A 26657-nucleotide genomic window follows, 5' to 3' on the forward strand; every position below is an offset into this window, starting at 1 on the left:
TAAGCTATCTAGCAGATAGATGTGTTTTCAGTTTGGTCTCCTGCCTTGTTTCCTGGATGGATCCATGTTGTAGCCCTATCTCCTGCTGCTCCTGACTGGATTCCCTGTACAAACTCTACACCTGATTCACTGCTTCATCTTGTCTAGGACTGTCAATGGGTGCTGCACTGTGCTGTGGGTGTTCTGTTCAGATATTGTGGGGCAGTGCTCTGGCTGGTAAGGATACTACCTGCACTGTGGTCACCCTCTGCTCTAGGCTTCAGCAGCAGCCTTGCTCTTGCTGCTCTCTGAGGGAGCTGTTGTTTTTTGTCCTTCCTAAATGTGGTATCTCTGTGAGAACACTTCCCTATTGCTCCCTGAAGAATGTCCTCCGGTGACTAGTCTTATATCCACCTTCTGCCCCTGTGTAATGCACATTACCGCTTCCATAGTTCAGTGTTTCCTTCAAGTAATTATAAAAAATAATTTACATTGAGGGTAAACAGTAATGCTAGCTGTTCTGGATCAGGGGCTCTGCTCCAGCCAGCTCAGCCCAGCCCTGGTGCAGCCCCACACTCTGCAGACCCAGTGACGCCTCACCCCAGGCATTATCACCTCCCAGTGCTTTGGGTGTTGAATAGACTCTGTTCTTGCTGTTCTCTATTTGGGGAAAGCTGCTTTTTCACTCCATTCAAAGCCTGACAGCAAATGTTTGCATTTTCACAGAGTGAATGTGGTGTGTTGGTGTAGTCGGTGCTTGGATGACTGCCACCTGCATGTATTTTTTTTTCTCCACGGTACTCAGGCCACGGAGCTGGTCTTCTGTTCCCCAGTTTCTACTCGAAGTGGCAGATACTCACAGGTGCCCTTCAGCCTGCGACAGCTTGCAGCCTGCCCGCCGGGAGGGCTCCCGTGCGGGCACAGCCCAGTCTGCCTCCTCCAGCGTTACCCCGTGTTTGCCCCTGTAAGGGACGACGAGGAGTCAGCCCGGTCACCGGCAGCCCTCAGGGGACGGGGGCTGCCCTGCGCCCCTTCCCCTGGGCCGCCTCCGCCCCCCCGCCTCAGGGCCGGCCGCCCCCCCGCGCTCCTCGGCGGCAGAGCCCCCCCGCTCCCCTCCGGCCTCCCCCGGGCAGACGCCCCGAAGGGCAAGCGATGCCGGTGCGGGGAGGTGTCGCCCCATCCCGCCGCCCCGGGAGGAAGTGACATGGCGGGCAAGGAAGGCGAGGGGCGCCCTTTTCTTCCTGGAGCCGCCCGGCGGGTGGAGCCTGGCGGCCCCGCCCGAGCCGGCCGCCTCCCGGCGCGTGCAAACTAGTGGCAGTTGGTGCGGCTCGGCTGCCGCCCCGCCGCCCGCCCGCTCCCGGCGCCTCAGCGCGGCACGCATGCCAAGGCCCGGCGGCGCCAGGTACGTGCTCTTCCCCTGGCGGCCAGCGAGCTCCTCAGGTGTGGGGCTGCTCTCCTCCAGCTGGCTTGGTGCCCGTTCGGGAAAAAGCAGCCCCACACCAGACCCTCCCCGAAGCAGCCGCCTGCCGGTGTGCCGTGGCTGCAAGGCGAGGGGCCGGCGGCGCCGGCGGGGTGTGCGAGCGAGGCGGGGGGCGGCGCGGCGGGAGGCGGGCTGCGGGCACAAGTTCCCCGATATATTCGCCACCGGGCCGGGTCTTTCTCCTCCCCCCCACCCAGCGCCGCCGCCCGGCCCCGCCGCGCCGTTTCTCCCGTGGCCGCCGAGAATTTTCCTGCCGCCCGTGGGCCCCTTTACGGGGCGAGCGCTGCCCTCGCCGGGGTTTCCGTGGAAACAGCCGAGCTGCGGCGGCCCTGCCCCGCCGGGCCCCCTCCGCTGGCGGGCGCGGGGCGCTGCCGGCCGGGCGCGGCGGCCCCTTCACTTTCCTTTCGGGCTTCCCCTCAGGCGGCGGCGGCGGGGGGGGGGGGGGGGGGGTAGGGCGGTTGCCGTGGAAACGGGCGGGTGCGCTCGCCCGTTCGCTGCCTGCTCCCCGAAGGCCGTTCTTGGCGGGAGCGCGGCGAGCCGCGATGGCGGGGGGCGGGGGGGGCGTGCGAGTGCACAGTCAGCGGTCCTGGCGCTGTTTTCCCCCTGGTACCTGGAAGTGGGTGAGCCGAGGCAGCGGGAGCGGTGGTTAGGCGGGGAGAGGGGCCGTCCGCTTCCCTGCTGCTGTGTTCACGTGCTGTAGGAGCACTGCCTCCCATCTGGCTGTGGTTCTTCATAAAAGACTTTTCAGCCGAATAAAATAATGGCCACGAACAGACCAGGTCTGTCGGCTGATACCGTGGTGCAGGGAAAACTCCCAGGGAGCTATTGTTTAAACCCGAAGTAGTCTTTTGTAGCTTTTATTTCAACAAGTGAGCACTCACTCGTATGGCTGCAAAGACAACCGAGGAAGGAGTCTGAACAACGTCACACGGAGGCTTCTGCTCTTGTTCTTTGTTATGTGCTTCTCAGAGTTGCAAGTGTTTCGAGACCATGTGCAAACATCTAAGAATGATGTACCTTACACAGGTGCTTGTGTGGGAAAGACCAACCTTGCTGCTAAATGAAAACTGAAATACTTAACAAGAGGTGGAAGTATGCAAGAAACTAAAACCAATAATAATAATAATAATAATCTCCCAGGCTTTTCTTTAAAAACAGTGATGCGTCCAGCTCAGGAAGTTGTACCAGGCAATTGTAGCCTCAGCTTGTACTGATAATCAAGTCACACTAAGAGTGTGTTGTGAAAGAATTAGAAGCTGGTGGAGTGGAGAAACTGACGTGGAACAACTTAAGCTGAAATTTGCAGTCTTCTTTCTCTAAGTTCTCATGTGAATGATAAGATTACTGTAGGCATACAGAGGTCTGTTTACTGTGTGCCATGGCTACCTCTGTTTAAAGACTGACTGCGTGTTTGCTGTCATTTCCTGACCAGCACCTTTCTTGAGCTGTGTATCTGATCTAATGCTGTGTTTTTCCAAATACTATGGATTAAAGTGTCTTGGTTCATTTTAGGAATTTGTGTAAGTATTATGCATAGCTTTGCTCTTTCCTATTAGTGTTTTGCATAATAATGCCTGAATAAGTTGTATTTAAAAATGAATCTGTGTTTTATGAAAGACGGAGAGCCAGGATTCATGTGGAAGGATACATCTGAAAGTCTGCAATGAACAGAGAAAGTATTGGAAGCTGCTGATAGGTAAAGGTTGCTCTTAAGCAAAGTTTGGTTGTGTTGTTGGTAAGCACTTGTAACAGATTTTTAGTAAGTGCTTCACAAGAAGCTGTAAGTATTGTATTTTAGGAGGCGGAAAACTGCACAGAGATGTTAGCACTTGCCCAGAGTCATAGAACCGAGAACTGTGCCCAGAGTAAGGTAATTAATTGTGTTTCCTGAAACCCAGTAGGTATCAGTTTGGTGGGGAGATTGTTTCTTCAGTAAGTCTTGCGTCCAGCCAAAATCCAGAGTCATTGAACAGTGTTCATCTTCTCTCTGGAATGAGGCATCCTTTCCTGGAGTAATGGTTGTACTTCACTTACAGTTTATTGTACTCACTGTACCATAACAGAAAAGAGCTCTGTAGGAAAAGGATTCTTTAGCAGGTGATGGATGAGAACCCTATGACTGTGCTCTGCCCTACTGAAAAGGGGTGGTTTATTGCTTTCTGTTGTGTAACCTGATGTTATTGCTGGAAGGTGAAGATGGAATAATGCCCTTTGAAATCTCTTCGATGTAGGAAGACACTGTCACAGCTGTGCTGAGGTCAGCAAGATATTCTTGTGTCGCAAATGTGCACTTTTGGCCCTTAAGACCAAATTACTAATACAAGTTCTAAGTCTAAAGTCGAATATGCACTGCATGATGTAGAAGAACCCTTTCCTAACTAATTGCATCGCTACTACTGCTGTTGGTATGTCCTGATAAGGGAGCAGATGAACAAGAGGGCAGCAACACACTGTAGTGCACTGTGCATGTGCTTTAGTTAGCGAAAGCTTTTGCAGGTGTGGGCCTCCCTCATTAGGGAAAACACTGTGTGAGTCAAGGCAACTGTCTCCTCAGGTGTTTGATTTAGCTGTACTGAGTGCAGTGGGCTTTTATGCAAGGAAACTAGAAATGTGACTGAGAGCAGTACCCTGTATGCTTTGTGTTTCAGCACTGGTACGCAGCAGCTGAGTATGTGTTTCTTCCCCAAGTGCTTTTGTCTGTAGGATGGTTTTGCCAGCCCAATTTGGTTTAAGGCATTTGGAAGGTTTGCCTTCCAATCTGTTGTTTGGTGGTCTTAAGCTCATTCACATCTGATTGTGTCATGAGTACCCTGATCACCTCTGACTAATGCTTATGTGCTGCTCGGAAACTGCTGACTCACTTCGTTTTTCTGCTGTTCCCCTGTCCTCCTCCAATGCCTCAGACTGGAGATGTGGCAGGTTCAAGGTAAGGTCAGGGAAAGAGGAAATGGAAGTGAATGAGAGTAACTGTGTGTTGTGGTAAGGATGAAGATGCTGTAAAGACCCCTCTTTGGTAATGTGAGAAAAATATGTTGGCTGTAATGGTTTTCCTGAAAAGGTATATAAACCATGTGTTTGGAACTGGGCAGAGCGGTCTAACTGAAGTGAGCCCAGAGATGGGAGATGCTGGATTAAGGTCCTGCTAGAGGTCTGCTCTTCATTTTGAACTTAAAGCCTTTTTACTTCTATGCCTCTGTTTTCACCTTCAGCCCTTCTGTCTGTCTTGCTGTGTTTTGCCACGAAGAGCTTAACACTGAAGTAATTTTCTGCTGCTTGCAGAAGGGCTGGCCTCGCTGGAGGTTTCTGCTGTAGCATAAATAACTGGAACAGGGAAAGACAATTAACCAGGTCTAGGCTGGAAAGAAGTCTGAGGTAGAGGTCACTGTGAGAGGGTTTACTTGCCCGAAGGTTAGGAGCTGCAGGCAGACAAGCACGCTGATTTCACTTGTACGTGTGACTGTTTATTAACATCAGAAAAAATTCTGACATGCACCAGATTTAACTTTGTTGGTTAGATTAAAAGGAAATTTCAATCACATTTTTCCAGCAGGATCCAGGTGAATGAAAAGGTTTCTCTGTGCAGATTCAGTTTTTAGATTATGCGTGTTTTTTCACCTATCAGGAAAAGGTGAAGATCTCACTTAAAACCTGCTGTTAAAGGCAGGGAAAGAACATACTTGGGGGAAGTCTATGTGTAGGAATGGCACACTATTTGATCCGTTTCAAGCGGTAACAACTATATGAAAGTTAAACTGTGTCCTATTTCTCCCGCATCACCATATTATCCCTGTCCTCACACATCATAGTTTGCCTCTTACCATGTTTTGCAGCACTTTGGAGAACACCATTAGTACAGGTGCTGCTTTGCACTTTAGGAAGGTCTGGAAGCATTCTGTCTGCAGCAGCCTACATCTGCACTTGAAGGGGGAAAACCTCATAAATGATTGAAGTTACAGGTGGTTTGTCAGGGCTTAACAAGACTTTAGTTGATTTTATGGTTCTAAGGATATGTTTAGACAGTACCAAAACTTGCACAGATATTTACATATCCCTTTCCCACCCCACTCCGCCCCCAATCTGGTATTAGTGAAAATTACCATAAAACAATGCAGTAGCATCAGTGTTGCCAAATGTGCAGATGGTAGGCTGGAGCGATACCACTGTCTTCCCACAACCAACAAATGTAAAACAAGCATCTGGAGGAACAAAGTAACTGAAAGAAACTGTCCGTTCCTGTTGCCCAATAGTGGTAGAGGCATAATAGGGTTATAATTAAGCAGAAAGATAACTAGGAAAGTGCTGTTCCCAAGTTCGTTGAGCCTTCAGCGTGTCATGTTTAGTTTTTACATGCCTGTGCCTCTGAGACTATGCATAAATACTGCATTTCACCCAAGATGAAGACAGAGAAAAGCTTTGTTCTGAATTTAAGCCTTGTAAAACTGTCTCAGATTTGAAGTTAGCAGGACAAATGCTCAGACCCAGGCTTTTAAAAGGCTTTAGGCACCTGAAGTTATGCTGAGTTACAGAAAATCTAGGTAGGTGTTGATGTACCTGATGCTTAATTTAGTGAAAATTTATAAAAATATTACTGGATTCTTACCAGCATGTTTAGGAATCGTAATGTCTGCACATTTGCCATCCGGTAAGGTAAATTCTGTTGGATCAGGCACTGTTTGTGAATATTTTTGTTAAAAGTTTAAGGTGGTTTTGACTAGCTCTGGTATTAAGTGCTGAAAATACAGTTCACTGATTAGTTATATCACATTTGGTTGGCTGTTTTTGAGGGATAATGTTTTCCAAACAAGGACTACTGAAACTTGTTGAGAGATTTCTTTTGGCTTCAACAGTACTTGAATCTGGTCCAGACCTCCCTTTATTATTGGACTTGATAAATCCAGTGCCGGTGATAAAGGCATTTATTCTGTGAAGTTCTCAGATTAAATCAGGCTGTTAGGGGATTGATGATCAGGGAGGAGGAGGAAGCAGGAAGTATTTTGAGTTCATGGTGTAGCAAAAGATTCTGAACACTGGTGTCTTAGAGGTAGAGATGAGTGAAAACTGGTGTGGAATGAGACTGCTGAAATGTGGGTAAAGCAGGCACCATGTTTGTTTGGAATTTTACCTGGCACCTGGATGTCTGTGTTTTTGTGTGGGTGCAACTGAGCCTTTCACTGAAGCTGGCATCTTATTTTTTGGAACCATGCCAACCACATCTCAGCTGTAAGGCACATGTTTTTCTAAGTATTGGGTGTTACCTCTTTAAGGCAGGAGGTGGTTTTCTTTGACTAATAAATCTGGAAGCTTCTCTGCCACATCCATTCTTCAGAAAGAAGCATTGGAAAATACTTTAACAAATAAATATTTATGTCCTGTGTATCCCTGTCTTGGTGTGGCTACATCTTTTGTGTACGTTGTCATTTCCAATTTTGGGATGTGATTTTCATAAAGGAGAAATTCAGCTGCTTCATACTTTTCAGTGTCATATGATAGAATACATCCAAATTACATTAATACTTAGAGGTTAAAGAAACCCCTTATGAATCTTTTTAACACTTTGGTAGTATTCAGAAAGCATACTAATGATTTTTTTCATATTAATTAAAAATATGCAAATGACTTGGCTGAAGGAGGCAGTCTACTGTTGTGGAAGATGGAAAAAAACCTAGCAGCTCACTTGGAGTTGTAGTCAGGTGTATAGCACTTTTCGTTTCCAGCACTGTTAACAGCATCTTGTGATTTGTACTGGAAACTTTTGGATCCCCTCTCAGATGAGGACAGCACTGTTCCCTCATATCCCTCTGATTCTGAAGCATGGAGGATGTGGTCTGTCCCATGTGCCTGTTGCATCTGTGGCAGCATTGTCAGCAGGGCTCAGATCTGCCAAGTGGGAGAACGTGGCTGTCTCCAGGAGGCCGTGCTGCTCTTGGAGAGAGAGACTATGGCAGAAGTATTTATACTGGCTTGGGGTGGGGGGGGTGGGTGGTGCGGCAGTAGAAAACTTACTAGCCCACAGTCTGGTGATGGAAGTCCCACTTGTAAATCAGTGATACTGCCACCGTGGTGTTTTTCTCAGCTCAGTGATTTATGCCCTATTTCTGCCACTTTCCAGGTCTTTTGGTTTTATAAGATTTTTTGCTGCCACAAATGCTTTATTATTCATTAATTGCATTTTTCTGGCTTGCTTAAATAAACAAAACAAAAAAGCCGCACAAGTTAGGAATCAGACTTCTAGGAAAAGGCTTAAAGAGACTTCCCAGAATTAAAAAAATGTAAGTCACAATTCCAGAAAATATAAGAGGTCATTTTATGGAAGCATGCTGAGGAAAGGATATTATCCTTTTCCCAGTGCGATGATTTTTGTCTTTTGACTGTTGTCCTTGAAGCATCTAGCAATACCTTTAATTCCTTCATGGGCAGGAATAATGAGAGTTGTATGTTTGTGTGCATGTGCACGCAATACTGTTGGTTTGGTGCTGAAGCTGTAGCTTCTAGTTTGTAGTATAAAGTCATCCAAGTTGCTGAATACTTGGTTTTCATTTCTTAAGGAATGGAGAAAGTAAGGCAAAGTAGAGTTCATCAGCACACATGTCTGGTTTGAACCACCTGAATTTATACCTGTTGTCTCATCTGCTGCCACTGAAGGTCCCTGGGGGAAGTCTGTTCCCTTTCTGCTCTCTACATGTGGCCTGTTAGAAGCTGTTGCAAGGGAAACTTGAGCATGGGCAAGAAGGCAAATCGAGGAGGATGAAAAGTACCATTTTGTTTGTTGAAAGCTGGAGCCTGGGAAATGCAGGTTCTGGAGATGGATTTGTCATGTGACTGTCACAAGCTCTCAAAGAATGTTGTTCCAAGTTCCCCATGTGTAAGATGGCAGCAAGACAGATCTTGCCAAGCTTACTTCACTAGCATCTTCTAAATGGTTGTATATTTCCATGTGAGAGAGGATAGATAAATTCAGGAAAATGGACAAAATTCCATAATCCTATCCTTAAAGGACTTGATTTTGCATACAGAGATGGACTAACTTATGCTTCTAAGCCTGCTGCGTGGATGTGAAACATCTGCCTAGATACAACCGCTTACCTGTGTCAGTGGTGTGGAAAGCTGTCTGTTGCAAAACCAGAGTTGTTAGGAGGCGATACTTTTGTAGTCTAACTTTGTAACTAACTCATTGTGGGTAAGAATAGGAGATTAAATATTTAAAGCTTTGAACTGAACATGTGATCCATGTTTCCTTGTTGCCTCACATGTAAAGCTGGTTTAGATGTGGGAGAAGTATTTTCTTTGAGGGTATAGGCCAGTTCCTGTACCTTTTACTGACCCTTTGTGTTGCCGTGAATGTAATTTACAGTTCTTTAAAGCAAGATGAGCGATCAGGGTTTGGCAAGCACAAACCATGAGTCTTCATAGGAGAGACCTCCTTTCCAAAGCTTCTCTCTTACCAAGAGCATGTTTGGACTCCCAGCACAATTTAGAAGAAAGGAAAAGAAAAAAAAAACCCAAACAAACCCAAAACCCCCAGCAACCCTGGGTTTATACCTGCTCCTGAAGAATCTGGTTTCTGCCTTCCTCCCTCCCCTCCATTTCTTTGGGCTTGTCTGAAATAAATGTTTTTGTAATAACTACTGGAGAAGTTAGTAGCTACTCTTGTGTTGGATCTGTTTCTGAAATGTCCAGTGCAGAGGTGGTCAACCATGGTGCTGTGCACCCTTGATGCTGGATAAATACCACAATGCCGACGGCAACACCCTGCTGTGCTGTCCCTGTTGTCTCATTTTTAATGTGTTAATTTCCCGTGCAGGAGTGATGGTGAGGATCTCACCATTGAGAGATTTCGCACAGGCCATGCACTGAGGACCAATAGCTTAACTAGACAGACTCTGCTCTCTGTACCTCAAGTGTGCAGTTGCCTCAAATGGTCCATGACTGTTCTGTACACAGCTTCATATATCATAAACACAAAAGCATCCCTACCTATGTACGAACCTACATTATTTATATTTGAGAAGGTTTAGTTTGTTGCAGTCTTTCAGATTCTGTTATCTGGTAAGCCACCTGTACTTTTGCAGCAAGTCAGATCATTCAGTGAACTGACTTTGTAGAAACACATTTTTTGGGTGTGTGTGTTTTTTACAGATGGTACCAGGTGACAGTAATGTGTGGGCCAGGTTACCTTTGACTAAGCACTTAATGTTGCCTATAAGAGCAAATATTAAATTGGCTCTAAGCACATGATATAGTTGCTTGTCCTAGACTCTTTGCTGTTGTTTACCCTGGTTATTTTTGAGGAACTATTCAGGTTGCTTATATTTGTGTGACAGTGTAGCCCACATCCTGCTTAGATTCTCAGTATACTTCCTTGTAAATTTTTGTTTGCTGTGCAGTCCTGCTTCCTTGCTCAGTCCCTAAATTTGACTTGTGTATGACGTTGCCCTTGGCATCACAAGTAACTTGTTAGGTTAATTGTCCCAGGTAAAGTAAAAGAGGAAACAAGGGACTCTGTAGTCTGCAGACCTGAACTCCAGGGCTGAACTCTGATAAGACTCCTCCAGGCCTTAAATATCTTAGTGCAGCTCTCTTATTTTTCCCAAGCAATTTGCAGATAATTGTGCTTTGGAGAAATACACACACACACACACACACATATATATATATATAAATGTGTTAAAATACAGAAACTTGTGTGGGATATGGTTGAAGAACAATGCTTGGCATGCTGAAAGAAGCAACTTGCCTTTGACTGCTGTTTCTGTGAACTTAATGTTCTGCACCCGAGAAAACTGCTGTACTTCACCTGACGTATTTTTTGAGGATCTGTCAAGGAGCTTGGAACAGAAGCGCTTAACTCTAAGGGGTTTACTCTCTTCCAATAAATGCCTCCCTCATCATCAAGCCCTGCAGTCCCTAAACACTGTGCCTCCAAGGAGTTCTGTATTGCCTTATATTTAATACCAATTTCCTATGGCTCCTTGTTCAGCTCCCTCCTTCCTATTTCATGCTTCTGGAAGAAGAAGCAAGACTGAACTTCTCACCAGAACTTGGGCACTGACTCTTCATCTTTCCCACTCCTTGCCATGTCCCAGGCTGGAGTCATACGCCCTGCCTCACCGTATAAACACTTTTCTTTCTATGTGGTAAGGGGACAAGCACTGAGGCTGTCAGGGCTAACAGCAGTTGTGCTGTACATTTTACCAGCAGAGAGTTTGCACACACCGAGAACTTGTGTCCTGGTAGGCGTGCAGAGTTCACATAGCTGTCTTGCTCTATATTAGATCACAGCCAGAAGAAAATACAGAAGGGGAACAGGAAAGCATTATGATATGGTAGCCATTTTAAAAAAAACCTGGATTACTTTCATTTCCTCTGTTTATACTCTGTTATGCTAATTATCTCTCTGCTAAATAGAAAGTAAATAAAAATTCAGTTTTATAGCAAGTCTATAAAGTAGAAATCATAAAATGTGCTGGTAGAGGCTATTCATTCTTCAGCCTTTGAAACAGCCAGACTGACTGATCCTTCCTTTGTAGTGGTGTCTGTTACAAAATATGCAGTTAGGAATGCATGACTCCTCAGGAAAACCTGTAAACATTCTTAAATTCCCTTAACTTTGTGGGAAGGACTGAAGATAATCTCAAATTCTTCCCTGATTTGTGTTTTTTCTGGGGAGGTGTGGTGGCTTGACCTTGACTGGCTGCCAGGTGCACATCAAACCTCTCCCTTGCTCCCTCTCCTTCCTCAGCTGGACGGAGGAAGAAATAAGATGAAAAACCCCATGGCTTGATATAAGGACAGGAGATCACTCACCAGTTACTATCATGGACAAAACAGACTCCACTTAGGGAAGATTAATTTATTGCCAATTGATAAAAGAGTAGGGCAATGCAAAACAGAGACAAAACTAAAACTACCTTCCACACAAGCCCTGCCTTTCCAGGCTCAGCTTGACTCCTGACTCTTCTACCTCCCCACCTCTTTGGACCCTGAGCAGCGCTGGGGTATGGGGAATAGGGCTTGCAGTCAGTCTGTGGCCGTTCTCTGCTGCTCCTTCCTTGCCCTGTTCCCCTGCTCCTCCTGCTGGGGCCTCTCCCACAGGGTAGGGTCCTTCAGGAGCAGGCTGCTCTGGCCTGGGTTCCCTACAGGCTGCAGTTCCTGCTCCTGAGCGGGCTCCCCTGTATGGGCTGCAGCTTCCTTCAGGACACCTGCTGCATCGTGGGGTCCTCCACGGGCTGCAGGGTGGATATGTGCTTCACCATGGTCCTCAGTGAGCTGCGGTGGGAAAATCTGCTTCACCAGGGTCTTTGCCACAAGCTGCAGGAGAATATTTGCTCTGGCACCTGGAGCACATCCTCCCCCTCCTTCACTGACCTTGGCTGTTTCTCTCACATTTTTCTCATGTTTTTCTCAATTCTCACTCCCAGCTGCTGTGCAGCATTTTTTACCCTTTCTTAAGAATGTTATCATAGAGGTGCCACCAGTGTCGCTGATGGGTTCAGCTTTGGCCAGCAGTGAGGTCCCTTCTGGAGCTGGCTGGAACTGGCTTTCTCTGACGTGAGGGGACAGTTCCTGGTGCCTTCTCACAGAAGTCATCCCTGCAGCACATCCCCCCCCATCAAAACCTTGCCATGTAAACCCAATGCTGGAGGTAACTCTCTAGTAGTTGCCTTTGGGGAAGGTGGGAAGTGATTCAAACCCTAGTTAAGCATGAAGCAAATAGATGGGTAATTCTTCCTCCAGACTTGGGTTTGTGCTGGGTTTTTTTGTTTGTTTGTTTGGGTTGGTTTGTTGGGGTTTTTTTTGTTTGGCATCTACAGATATGTTTTCCTTGAAGGTGAATACATACATGGACACAACCTCATTTTTGCTAACTTTTGGTGCTCACTGGCAAAGAGAAAAGTTTCCCGTGACTTGCCTTGCATATGTATTTTGTGTACAGAAGCACTATTAAAATGGACTCTGATATGAAATACAGTGCTGCTATCTGTGCTGTTCTCATACCAACTGAAATTCACTTAGGGGCATTACTGAAAGTACTGTAAGCTGACCTGAGCATATTTTCATAGTCTTACTCTAACTTGTCCATCCAAGAATCTGGTTTAGATGAGAAAATGCAAGAATGGGCATTGTCATTATATACTTGGTTGTTCTTAACTTGCAGCAAAGTATTTAAGGACTTTATCAAAGAGCAGACATAAGTGAAAACTTTGGCGTAGGCTTGAAACATGCTATTCTGAAAAAAAAAAAGCCAAACCAACAGGTATAGTGTTGTCTTGTCTCTATTTGTAAGTATGAAAGATATTAGCTTAGTCTAGGTGCTGTCAGGTAGGTACTGTGTTGCTTTCCACATGCCAAGGACTCTGCTTACTATCTAAACTTTGGACAAGGTGGGCGACAGTTTTTGCTTCATTCTTGTGCTTTCTGTAAAAGTGCAAACAGTAGTGTTCTTTACAAGATCACTAGTTGTAGTCTCAAAACTCTTACAGACTTTGAAGTACAAAATAGGATTGTTAATTGGCAGCATCCTCTGTTGGAAGGGAGGTGTTCACCTTGCCGTATCACTTCTGTGCCCTCCTGGTCAGCTGTTCTAAGCAGAAGGAGATGCTGAGATTAGTTGTAGTAGAAAACATAGTGGATCTTGCTGAAGAATGAAACTTGGAAGGAAAAGAGGTAGAATGAATAGTGGTGGAGTTTGCTTTTAAACCTGATCCTGTGATCTCTTAGTCACATGAATAGATGCTTGTTGACTTTTTCCCAAGACAGACATTTGAGGTTTGAATCTTTTGTTTTATATCCAAAGGAGAATGTCCTTATCTGTTCTCGATGCTCTGGCTGGCTGATTTTTCCTGATTTTTTTTAAGGGGTGTTGGATAGAAGAGAGCTTCTTGGCAGCTCTCCGATCTTAATAGCTTCTGAGAAAATGCATCGATTGGCCCTTTTGTTTTCAAAAGATTGCTGTAATTTTCAGACATTATCTATAAGGAAATCAGTGTAATTTATTAAACCAGCATCATGGATTAAGAATTAAAGACCTGCTTCTTTTATCACTTAAACTGGTGTTATGTTGATGTTACCCATGAGGAACTTTAATAAGAGAGCGAGCAAGTGGAAGAAGTTCCTATGAACTCTTAAAAAGCAAATTTCTAGACCTCTTTCATAAGCTCAGAATTGAGTCTTGAAAATAAATTTTCACATTTTTGTTGCTTGTACCAATAATAAACGACATTTCTTGGAGTTTGGGTAATGAAAAGATCTGAAAAGTGTCATATTAAAAAAAATGTTCTAAGAATGAGCTTATGCCTGAGAAACAGAACACTTAGCTAGCATTCTGCATACAGTGCTTGGGTTGCAGATTTTTTAGGGAAAACAGCTTGCATTTAATCAGAAGACAAAATTAATCTCGTCTCCCTACTTTTCTGAAAAGCAATTTTTAACCAGTGACTCTTAATTTCTTGTTCCTCTTTACAAGCAAGTTAGGTTAGGTGCATTTCAGTGGTATTGCTTAAGTAGATTTTACTCTGCCTTTAAAACATATCTTAGAAGTTTTACAGAATTGAAATTTGATGACTGAGGTATGAAAGTGAGGAATAAATTACTTTCAAACATTGCATTGCAGCTTCGTAAAATTGGAAGATAGTAATTATACTTTATCAGAGTCATCTCATTTTTGTTTATTTTAAAACTGTGAAGTTTTGTTTTAAAGACCTGGTATGAAGTAAATGATTCACATTAACATAACATTTTTAACACAGTTTGACTACTATTACAATGAAAAAAAACCCAAGGAATGGGTGGGCTAAACTTCTGGTAATTCTTCCTTGTCAGAGAGCCTGTTGATCAACGGCTTACTATTGTAGATTTCTGTTTATTATATCAAATACTGAATTTTCAGATCTCCATTGCAAGTAGACTGTGCTTTAATCTTATTTTATGCATTATTATTTTTTTTATCCTGTCCCTTACTGATCTCTGGGAATTATATTAGATTAGAGTGATCCTGTGGGATGGAATTAAACAGGCCAGCTAGCACAAAAACCCTTTTGATCAGTTTTAGCCAAGGACCCTAAGATAAACCCAGTCATCAGGGTTTTGGGCACTGCGCAGTCTTTTAAACCATCCACTTTGAACTAACTGGTTGCTTCCATTCCAGTTGTTTTAAAGAAGTGATCTAATCCTGCTACTTGGTGAAGTCTGACTTAGGGAAGTGACATCTTGTATCTTTCACTGTAAACTTACTCAAAACCTGGGTTTGCTTTTTTAAAACTTTTTTTAAGTGTTTGGCTCTATCTTCAGAGTGTGTGGTGGAGGGCCTGGGACACGAACCACTGCAATGGTTCCTACTAGACAACATTTCTCATTCTACTTGGCCAACAAAACCAAAGCATTTGGTCAAAGCCCATGCTAATAAATTATCTGCCACCCTCAGAAACGTGTCTTTAACAGAATGGTTGGTTAAAGCTGGAAAAGCTTTTTGCAAGCATCATGACAGTAGTTACTACAATGAACAGAGGCCTGTGCTGCCATTCTGGGCTACATACAGATGGTGTCTGCTTTGGTACTGAATAGTACAGCAAGATAAAGAGAACAGTCTGTGATACACAAAGGGCACATTTTGCCTGCTAATAATAGGCTTGGGACTGCCATCAACTCTTTATATAAATTAAACAACAACACAGTTTCTTGTTCTTAAGTTTTTCTTCATCTTCCTTGCAGTTGAATACCTGGCTAAAATAATTTCCTATGGCTTTGCCGCAGTTCTTGTTTGTGTGCTTTGCTACGGTAAGCAGAGTCAGCAAGGGCAGTAAAACAGATGTTTCAGGACGCTGATCTAGACTCATTGTGTCACATAATAGGGTCTCATATAAACTCAAAAGATGGGCATAAAGATTTTTTTCATCAGTTAATTCACTGGGATGGTGAGAGCTGCTGTTTTGTTACTGCCTGTGACTGGCACATTCAGAAGTACTGTCTCAGGTCTTCCTCAGAGAGAGAAACAGCGGAGGAATGGAACAGGATGGCAGCATCTCCTGCTTGACTGTATTGAGAAAACTGGGCTGTTGTTTACTGAGAGGTCACATCTTTGTATGAGACCACCTGCACGAGACTAGTGTTGGTGGTAGTGATGTTGAGGGGACGTCAGTATGGTATTTGTAGGCCAGAATACTTGACAGAGTACACTTCCTCTGAATGCTCAGCTCCTAGGGTTGGACTGGTCCTTTCCAAAATTATACAAACGTTTCTTAAATAACCTAAGACTTGATTTTTTTAATATTTTTTTTTTCTTCTGGAAACACTGCTGGGTCATGAGTTAGTACTGTTATTGATGTTTCCTTTCTGGGCTTATGGAGTATAACTGACAGAATTATGGTGTCAAGGAATAGTTGAACAAACTGTATGTATTGTGCATAGCCAAGCTTTTATTCTCTTGTCAAAATCAACCGGTATTTGACTGTTTCAAGGGAACAAGACAATAATGCTAAAATTAAGGGGCTGCTGCTTTTTCTTGGTTGGGGAGCATGTGGCATAACCTGTAGAAGAGGACACAACTTCTAACAAAGCTCGTGTTTACTTTGGAGCAGCTCTTGAAGATATCAGAAGCCACAGTATATGTCTTATGAAGTACAGAGAATTCAAATCAGAATATAAGTGCATTATTTTCTCATATTTTATCAAGAAAGACCTGAAAGAGGAGTACTGCAGTCTATGGGATGCAGTCATATGCTCTTCGGTTTTGCAGAATTACGACTGAAAAGTAAAAGTCTCCAAAGCCAAATGTAAATTAATTCAGAGATGTAGTATTCTCTTTCCGTACTTACTTTTGCAACTATTGCCATCAGGCCTTTTTATACAATAGAATTAACTTTCATTTTAGTGTATTCAAGTGTAAAATGGGAAGTGTATATTAACAGTTTGTTTATAGAAATAAATGCACTCTGTAACCACTGATACTATTTGGTTTTGCAGGTTGTCTTCTGAATATTGGGTCTGAAGGTACCCTCTTGCTTTGTCAGCAAATCATGGACATCGTTGGCTTTCTGAAGTCTCAATTCATTTGCCATCTTCTGATCTGCTACATATTTATAGTGTCAGGACTGATCATTAACTTCATTCAACTCTTTACACTTATACTTTGGCCAATCAACAAGCAACTGTTCAGGAGGATCAACTGCAGGCTGGCTTACTGCATATCAAGCCGTAAGATTTCATTTTGTTTTTAAAAGTATTTTCATATTTTGTCTTGAAGGAATTGGTAGGAAAGTTCTGAAACAGATTTCAAAGTAACCTATATAAAGGCCATTACTGCTTCCTACAGCACTTGCCTTTGTGTGAAGAGGTGTATGCTTCGTTGAAATGTCCTGTTCTGCTGAAATGTGTTGCTCTTATATCAGGATGCTTACTTGACTCAGGATTTTAAAGAAAGACTGCCTCTGTTGTTTGGCTAGCCATCATGTTCCATTAAGCCAAATGAGAAATATTGACCAAATAATAACTGCACTTGCTGAGATGTGTTATCTGTAAGCTTAACAGTGTTAAAAAGTCACTTCCAATAATGCTTTCAGTCTTCTTATCATGCGTGATTTTGCTTATGATCTTGGTTCAACTGTTTCATGTGTGAATATTGTTCAGGACTGGGAAGTAACAGTAAAAAAAGGAAAAATCTTTGATTCCATTTGTGTCTTTCTTAAGCCAGTTGTAAACTCCTGTCTCTTTGAACAGGCATTTCAGACCTTAAGCTGCATCTGTATGTATTCAGTATATGCATGTAGTTACAATGTAGAATATAGCAGGTAGGCTGTAAGCATTGAAAGAAGCAGCAGTTGCTTTTTTTTTTTTTATTTTCTGGGTGGGATGGGAACATAAGCTCAGGATATTACTTGTAGAAAGACCAGAATTGTGTAACAGCTGGGAGACTTGACAGTTCACTGACACTGGACTAAACAGGTAATTCCAGTGGAATGAATGAGACCTGTATCCATCCAATTCTCCTTTGTTAGTAGGAGGTCGGTAGAATCTCTACCTGTCAACAGTGGATTGTAAGAGCATGTGTAGTTTTCTTGATATTATCAGTCTGCTTATATATTTGTTTTTAAAGAGTTATGACTGCAGTTTCAGTACTGATTTATAGCAGTGCAACTTCTGACTTCCATATAATTGCTCTCAACTTACAGTAGAGAGCATTCTCCACAGAAGCTGTTTAAAAATATGGTAATGTGCCAGCGTTCAGTAGCTGGGAACGTGCTGTTACATGTGTCCACCTTCTTGAGAGATTTCCCTGGGCCTTTCTGAAACTGAAAAGTACTTTCTAAAAATGAAACTGTTGCAAAGTGGATGCCTTTTAAGGCTCCCTAAAAATGATTCAAGTGTGATGTCATTGTCACTGCTGAGTGTGTTATGAAGAGTTTCGTAACACTGAAAACAGCCCTCCAACACAGTGTTTAAAAATGGTGCTGTAGAAATGCAACAAAATGGTATCCTTCAGGTCACCTGTTCTGCTACTAGGAACCTGAAACGGGGAAGAAGCATTGTTAGCATTCATAATAACTGCTTATAAACTGCTTGAGATAAAAATCTACCACATGCGTCAAACTGGAGGCCGCTAGGGATTATTTCTCCCTCATAAGTGACTCTGATGGGCAACTATTCAGAGCATTTTTTTAAACATACTTTTGACTTAAATGTTAAAGCTGAGTCAGCATGTATAGGCCCAAATAAATTGAGGGTGCTTGGAATAAAGAGAGGACGTTCCCACTGAAAGATTTCATTTTTGCTGTCCGTGTGTATGTCCCTAAGTAATGAGTTTGCAAGTACTATTCATTTGTATGTATGAATACCGGCATGAATATGGCTGGATTTTTACCTTTTCTCTAGTAGCATAGTGTTGAAGCCATGGAGTGTAGAAGATACTGGACAGCTGTATAAAGGTATATATAGGTATTTTATTAATATTGTACATGCAGTGTCTTCTGCCCCATTCTTCCTCTTGGATACTTCATGCAGAGACATCAGCTACTGCAGAGTCTCCAGACTGAATCCTTTAGCTGCCCTCAATCTAGTTTCGTCGATGCTGGGGACCAATCTCTGTGTAAAAGCAAGTAATACTGCATGCTCGTCCTTGGTTGGGCGGATGGCTTTGTACTCAGCGTTGCTGATCTAGTCTTCAGTGTTGATGCCACTGGAAAAGTTTGTGTTGTGGGGTTTTTGCCCAATCATGCTCAGAACAAAGTAGCTCTTTGTTAAAGACAATTATTTTAGCTTTACAACAGAGCAAGCTAGCATTTGATATGAGTCACTTTGATCTGAGTGATATTTGAAAAAGCTAAAATGATAGTTAATTAAAAAAAGTGTTTGGAAGAACTGAAGAATGCAGTAGACCAATTAATCAAAATGCATATGTTTTTCTAGTAGTGTATGTGTAAGGTAATGGCCTTTGCAGGCCATTGGTGTGCTGACTGATGACTTAAGTTGGATCTGTATGGGTGTGATCAAAGTCACGGAAACAGCCTACAGTTTGAGACAGTGAAACCTGGAGAACGTAGAGGCATGTGCTTTGCAATGGTGACAAGTATCACATTTCTTTGAGCAGCTGTAATTTATTATCCCAGTGGCTATATATTAGTATTGGGGAGAACTTTCTAATGATGGTGTTGTGAATGAAAAAATACTGATTATCATAAACTGCTGGTTTTTCTGTCATAGCTTTTTATGAAATTTGGATTGGGTAAATGTTCTTTAATTGAAGATTGGGAGCCTTGTTCAGCTTGGGTCTCCTGCTCCCCAAAGGATGTGTTAGCCATTCACCAGATTTTGCAGTTTAGGTTGCTTTTATATCTCCAAGGTACCATCATATGTTTTACCATCATAGAATGGTTTGGGTTGGAAGCGACCTTTAAGATCATCTAGTTCCATCCCCCATGCCATGGACAGGACACCTCCCACTAGACCAGGTTGCTCAGAGCCCCATCCAGCCTGGCCCTGAACAATTCCAGGGATGGGGCATCCACAGCTTCTCTGGGCAACCTGTTCCAGCGCCTCACCACCCTCACAGTGAAGAACTTCTTCCTAATATCTGATCTAAATCTACCGTCTTTTAGTTTAATGCCATTACCCCTTGTCCTATTGCTACATGCCCCTGTGAAAAGCCCTCTCCAGCTTTCTGGTAGGCCCTCTTTAGGCACTGGCAGGCTGCTATATGAATAAACTCTTCCTGTTTGATCCATTATGGTAGCAAATATTTACAAGGTAATGGTTAGGTCTAGTCCTCCTTGCTCTGTATGTCTTGACCTTTACTGAAGAGTGTTAGTTGCAGAGAGTGGACATTCAACTTGAAAAGAACAGGTTTCTCTCTGTGTTGGTCTTGAAATGAGCTAAAAGACTAGTAAGTGTTACGCACCCTCGGTTGTGTTTTAAGTTTAAAGAAACAAAACAAAACAAGCAAACAAAACAGAAACCCAAAGCCACTGGGCCTCTAACTTTAAGAAAATATTATCTGGCTCCAAGTATATATTTCCTGACTCATTCAACTGCCTGTTAATCCCTCTTTTGTAAAATGAAAACCCTGATGAACTCTCCCTAATACTGAACTCCACAGAGTGCACCTCTAATAAGGAAATTGAACACTGCAAACCTCAACGAGGTGGTACCAATAAAAATGTTAAAAGTAAGTGTGCTTGAAAGTTGGCTTTAGAACAAAGGCTGGGCAATCAATCTATCTTATTTTTTATTTTTTAATAATTCAGGGACATCTTGTCCTCAGTCTTTCTTTCCAAAAGACCGAGAGCTAAGATGTATGCCAAGGAAGGAAGCACTTAGTGTGGAATACATCACAGTTCTCATGGATGCCATTTATGCCTGAATTGGAAGAGGTGGGAATAAACCTTCCTCTTCCCCCTTACCTGAGGACAGCAAACCACCACAAAGGGTACACAGGGCTTTTCTGTGCTAGCTTGTAAAGTTGGCCTAACAGAGGGGGAACAGGTTGTCTTGGGTATTAGTGCTGTGTGTGCACATGGCTGCATAGCCTGCTGGGGCAGTGGGAACTGAACCTGTTTGTGCTTGGTAGGCCAGTGCAGTGCTACCTCAGGGTGAGCAGAGCAGAGCTCCTGTGGGCTGTCTGGGGTGGATAGAACTCTGTCATGTGCCAAGACTATGAGAATAGGGTGCACACATACAGGACAAATGACTTCTTTAGTGGTGCTGGGTGTATTTACTCAGGAAGGTACTTGCCTGTGAGTAGTGCAGAGGTTGATAACTTGTCCTCTTGCCACCTCCTTGTGCCAAGATCCACCTTGTGCTCTCAGGGTGAGTGGCAAACTGGCCTCCCACTGACTCTTTGCACAAGGTGAAGTTTGCATAAACAAAAGATCTGCCAACAATGGCACAGTTCTGTGGGCAGGTGCATAAGGGCTTTAAAAGCAATTGACTTAGCTTCTAATCTGCCTTCATAAATAAATTATAGTAGTACTAATACCTGTCTTTGTGCTATGAAAGGGGTGTTATTACACCTCTGGGTAAAGTTACACTATGTGGGCTGCAGTTCGTAAATCCCTCTGAGGGGAAGGCTTTTCTTTGCATGGGAAGAGGCACCTTGATACCTGCTCACTGACTGCAGCAAAAAACAAGATGCAAACCAATTCTTCCTAGGACTGAGCTTTCTAGAAACAAAATCAGAAGAAATGGAGACCTGCTTCCAGTTCGTCATCTTGGCTGGCTGTTAGGAGGCAGTAAAGTTGATTTCTTCCATGTACAGCTATAGGTTTTCCAATGTGAGAACGGGGCATCCAAGTAAGACTCCACAGGTAGTATCAGGCCCATGTTAATCCTCAAGGTTATTTTGTTTGCCTGCATGCAACCCACTGCCCACCTGGAGTTTGGAGGAGTCCATGGCTGTTTTGCTTGTTGTTCATACCAGGGTGGTGCTGGGGCAGAGAAGAGAATTCTGTCCTCTGGTGCAGTTGAGTAGGTGGGAAGAGGTGGGGAGCATGAGGGCCCTGGCGAGGCTGGGCCTTTTTCTTCCTCCATTTACCTCTACCACCTTCTTACACTGCAGAGGAAGCAGTCTCCCACTATTCAAAGTATGCCACAGTGCCCTTAATATAATCCCGTAGTGTTTTATTTTACAAAGCAAACTGAATTACGTTTGTCAATGTAGATGTAGCAAAGGCACTTGGGACTGCTTTCTTAGCTTGTTTGCAATGTTGTTCAAAGCAGTCTCTGCAAAATGACTTGTTCTCAAGTGTTACTTGTTCATATATGCCTTTGTTATCTTGGTTCTACAGACCACATACATATGAAGCCATGGGTAAAGACTATGAAAAGTTTACTGCAAATGAGGGAAAACCAGAGGCCAGATTTGATAGTCGTATAAAGAGAAAATGTTGATTTGAACCTTTGAGGAGCTAGAACATCACTTTAGCCTTCTTGTTTTCTCCCAAGCCACACCATGTGGATGTCTGTAGAAATTGAGTGTACTGGGGAAATGCCTGTGTTATTTTTAACCTAGATCAGCTCTGCGGCTGAGGGCAGGATAGTTATGGTAGCATGGAGATCTGAGTAGGGAGGTACCCAAGTACCTACCTGGGCAGTGAGGTGTTTGTTGCAGCCTGCATTGAGCTCCATGGCAGTTTTATTCTCAGCACTTAGAGTACCTTGGGTATCTTTAGACAAAAGATTGCCATACCTCTTTTCTGTATGTCTTAGGTTTCCTCCCATGTTCACTGCAAATCTGAAGTAGGGGTTTGCATGTCAAACTGGGGGGTTGCCCTGCTTGTAAGTTCCAGACGTTAGTGTTGATCATTGAGCTGTGTACAATAAGGCTGATGATTAGCAGTCTTTAAAATGTACTTTTGTTAGAATGATGAATATAATTGAATCTTCTGATTCTTTTGCTTTCAAAAATAAAATTCATAAGGGCATATTGTGTGTCACAGATTTTGTTAAATACAAAAATATACTTGGAGCAGAGAGGAGAGTTTATGTATGTGTCATCATATTGGTAATGTTTAATTTTCAGACTTGCTCTGTCTTCCCTTCCTTAGAAGTAACGTAGTAACATGCTTAACACTGCATCATAAAAAAAGTTCTAGTGAAAAATGAGCAAACTGACAGGAGCGATCTCACCTTTTGTTGCTAGCAAGGACAGTAATATCTGAGAAAGTAGTCTCTGATTTACTGAAGCCATCAAAGGGCAGCAGGAGTATTGCTCTGATTTAAAAATAGTGTATAAGTTATGAACTCTGTAGCAGTTTATTGTTAGCTTCTAAAGCTAGATTGCCTTTTAGTGTTAAAAAAAATATCCATTAATGTAGGGCAAAACTACACTCCAATTTTAAGCGGGTCATGTATCTAAATTTTATGACTTCAAGGTTTTGTTTTTTGTTTGCCCAAAACATACTAGTAGTCAGCAGTCTTGCAAATAGCTCTCTGGATTGTAGCTCTCCAGAAAGCACGTCAGTTGGTAAACAAAATGTGTCAGTATTTGTTCACAGAATAATGCTGAGAGATCAGTAGGTTAAGTGTTTCAAGATATGAAGCCCATGGCAGCCTGTATTGGTGTGTTTTCCAGCTCTTGCTTGCTGCATTCTGGAGTTTGAGTATTCTTTTAGGGATGGAGGGGCACAAAGCAGACTTAGGGACGTACACCATAATACTGAAATATGAACCTCTTGACTCTTCCAAGTCATAGGCTGTACAATGCTATCAGTGGATCAGTCAGGATCCATTTTAGGGGTAGCCGGCAGAACACATAAGGGTTTTTTTGTGGATGCGATTCTGAAGTGTTTTCTGTTTGTTGCTGAGTATTTTGTCATGATGGCATTGAGTTGTTTGAATTACTGTCCCACAGGCTTGTGTGTGCATGACCACATATGAGCATATGCAGTTTCCTTCTGGTAGATTATATTTGCTTTTATCGTTGATTTCCCATTTGATGCCTTCCAAAGGGTCCAGGTAGATTGTATCACCCTGAAGTGAGTTTTGCCCTCAAAAAGTTTTAGTTTCCTTTGCTTTGACAAAGTAGGTGTTTTGTTAGAGTAGAAGTTATCTAAAGTGTCTTTTACTCTAATTCATTAATGCCTTCCTCCAGCCTGCGTCCTAATGCCCTTGTATACCTGTTACATGCTTGTGGCAATGCTGCTAGTTACCTGCACCGTTCCCCACTCAGACCAAACCTTGAACTTGTCTACTTCAATTTGGAAAGGCTGAAGGAGCCAATTGCTGCAGCAGGTTCTCCATTATTTTGCTTATAGAGTAAGACAATGTGTTTGTTCTCTGCATCCAACACAGCTTGAATTTCCTTTTTTTTTTTTTTTCCAGATTGTGTTAGCGGAATTGTATTCATCGCTACAAATAAGTCCTCTTGCAGGAGGGACCGCAAATGCCTCCATATTTTCCCTACTACTGTTGACTTGCTGCATCAACTAACGAAGTTTCAGTCGCTCTCATTTTATGCCACTTGTAGGCATTGTTACCCAGTTTTCATCGTGGCTCAGATATTGACAATGAGCTTTAGTGGATCAGCCATGACGCTGTGCTGACTGCAGGCACGCTGTGTGACCATAGTGCTGTTCTATTCATGAAGGTGTCATTGAATGACATCTATGCATGATCTTTAGCAGAGATCCTGATTCAACCTAAAAGGGATATGGTCTGCTAATGACCAGCTCGTAGTTTAGGAGGAAGGGGCTACTTTCTGGGAAAATAGAAGTGAAAAAAAAAGCTTTTGATACTGATGCTTTGTATCCAAGACTGCTGAAGAGCTAGAGAAGCTTGTAGTCTGATCCTTAATGAAAAGAGCATCTTTGCTGTCACTGATACTATTTTGCTGTTGCTGGAACCTTTGTAGAGGTTGTTTGTCTTCATTTTCCTTTTTTTTTTTTTTTTTTGCCTCAGATTCCTGATCTGAAGAAGGGTGATGGTGATAGCCTGCAGACTGGAGAGAGGGATGGCAGGGAAGCAATAGAAGGTGAATCACATTCTGTTTGGTGTCTGGCATCTCACATCACAAAGTTTCTAGCGTCTCTTGTTAAGCATTAGATCTGGCCAGCAAGCTTCCTAGATCCCTGAATTGGGGTAAATCTGGAGTGTTTGTATGAAAGTACTTCCATCTGACATGACATAACTTAGGAACATGGTATTTAATGATCCAAGTCATAGCATAGAATATGGAGACATTAATGTTTGTACAAGTTTGGTGCTACAGTTGTTTATTCATTAAAAGTGAACATCACGATCAGAGGATCAAATTCTTAAGAGACACTGTATTTGTAGAAACCCTGTTTTAGGTATAGGCCTGATTTTAATTGCTAAAATCGTACTAAATTTGAAGGATAGCCTCTCGATCCTATGTAACCTTCCTGTAAAGATGCAGAGAGTAGCTCATTGATCACCATCACCAGTTACAAGCAGAAACAAACTAGTGGTAATCCAGCCCTGTCTGGGGAAGAACACTACTACCTCCATAGGCAGAGCTGCTGGGGAAATTTTAAATTCTTCTGTGTTTGGTCAGGGAGTAATAGATCTGCTGGTACAACATCCAAGTGAGGTGCAGTGTGTCTTGTGTCATTTGCTATTGGTGGACTACATCTTCTAGCTCTCTGCTCCCTTTTGAGCAATGTGCATCACTGAAAGTGTATAACCTGCATGATTCTCCCTCTCCCAAAAGCATGAAAGTCATGTAGCAGCAAGTTGTTGTGGAGAAGGTTTTTGGGCTCATCCTGCAGCAAGGATTCCAGCAGCTGGTCCAGTATCTGGTGTCTGATTAACTTTTTGCAGGAAAATTTCCAAACCAGTAGGAAGCAGTATTTCCTTTCAGTGGGTACTTGAAGTTTTTGAGTGTGACACTTGAGATGAAAGATCTTCTGAGTGCACATGCTTGGTACTCCTCTGTGGCTGGGTGGTTATTTCCTGTGACTTGTTCGCAGTCTTCAGGTTAAGGCTTTTTACTTGTGGATTATGTTGTGTTCTCGTTTTGGAGACTGTTGCAATGTAGCAGGGTCTTGTTGGGCAGTCTAAATATGTGTTGCTGAATTTCCTTTACCATCCATCTTGGCATGGTCTATGATTAAACATGTTTCTTCCAACACCGTGCTCAGAACTAGGAATCATTTAACTCTGCATTAGAAACCAAATGGAAACGTATGCAATGCAATTATTTGATCTGCTTGGTTTTGGGGAGGCAGTTACTGTTTTGCCAGATGCATTTTGGACCTTGCTGAAAGAATGTTAGAAACAAAACAAGGAACCACAAAGAGATTACAGTGCAGTTGTTTGTGGGTAGATTGTTTTGCTTTTCTGTTAGCCCACTTGTATTAGTATTTTACGTTTGTGTGCTTTTTCTGTACTCAAGCAAATTGCATTGGAGTGTCAGTAACTAACATTTCCTTTCTCTTGTGGTGTTAAAGAAGTGGGAAATACCCTTCAGTCTGATTATTCTTCATTTCACTTAGCTGTGTTTCTAAATTGAATCTCCAGTATGTAGCATCTCTTGAGTGTGGGGTTTTCTTTGAAAGTTAAAAAACAAGTGAGCTTCCTAATACATGAGGGATTTTCCATTGTACATAAATTTCTTACTCCTCATTGGTACTTAACGTGGCTCTGTGAAAACAAACAAAAAAATAATCCAGGAATCAATATGCACTGCCAGTGAAAGATTTTGATGAGTAAATGTATATGCTGCCTGTGTTAGGTAAGGAAATATAGCGAGTGATTGTACAGACTTAATTTCTTGCTGCTGCTTCTAAAGAAGCTTACCCTTTGTTTTTTGGGAAAGCGTGGGAGATCTGCAGCTGTGAGGCTTTTGACAGGGGTTCTCATTAATATAGCTTTGGTGCTGTAAAGGAGCTCCTTTCCTGTACCACACTTGAATGCTGTGGAGAGTCTTCTATTGGATTTTTTTTTTTCTTAAAGCAAACAAACTCATACCATTCTCTGACATTTTCCAGGCTTTTCCCCTAGCTCATGGTGTCTCATCTAACAGTGTGCTAATACTCTGCTGTTTTGCTGAGGACTCTATATTTGCAGTGTAGGTATGGAGAACTAAAGAAGCTGTTACTTCCTTCAAACTGGAACCATTTATCTGAAGGGCCTGTGTGCCCTTTTGTAGTGCTGTTCTTTGTACAAAGGTAGAAGATAGGAAGGAGGATGCTAACTTTGCAGTATTCAGAAAAGTGCTTTCATTGGCTGCATTGGGTTATATTTCCAGAAATTG

The 26657-nt window shown here is 42.9% G+C and overlaps 1 protein-coding gene across 8 annotated transcripts in view; it reads left to right on the forward strand.

Annotated features, from left to right (window-relative positions):
* Positions 1 to 1270: 1270 nt before the first annotated feature.
* Positions 1271 to 26657, forward strand: part of AGPAT4 (1-acylglycerol-3-phosphate O-acyltransferase 4) — a 79966-nt gene continuing 54579 nt past the window's right edge. For 3 of the 8 annotated variants that reach the window (XM_040598223.1, XM_040598229.1, XM_040598230.1), the window contains exons 1-2: positions 1271 to 1381; positions 16418 to 16648. In XM_040598223.1, the coding sequence (XP_040454157.1) occupies positions 16471 to 16648 (178 nt within the window). In that variant the 5' untranslated portion in view covers positions 1271 to 1381; positions 16418 to 16470. Of the gene's footprint in view, positions 1382 to 16417; positions 16649 to 24340; positions 24414 to 26657 lie in introns of those variants that run through there. The other 5 variants (XM_040598227.1, XM_040598225.1, XM_040598228.1 and 2 more) reach the window with 3 other exon arrangements.

The sequence above is a fragment of the Falco naumanni genome, chromosome 6, assembly GCF_017639655.2.
Source record: "Falco naumanni isolate bFalNau1 chromosome 6, bFalNau1.pat, whole genome shotgun sequence".
Taxonomy (NCBI): domain Eukaryota; kingdom Metazoa; phylum Chordata; class Aves; order Falconiformes; family Falconidae; genus Falco; species Falco naumanni.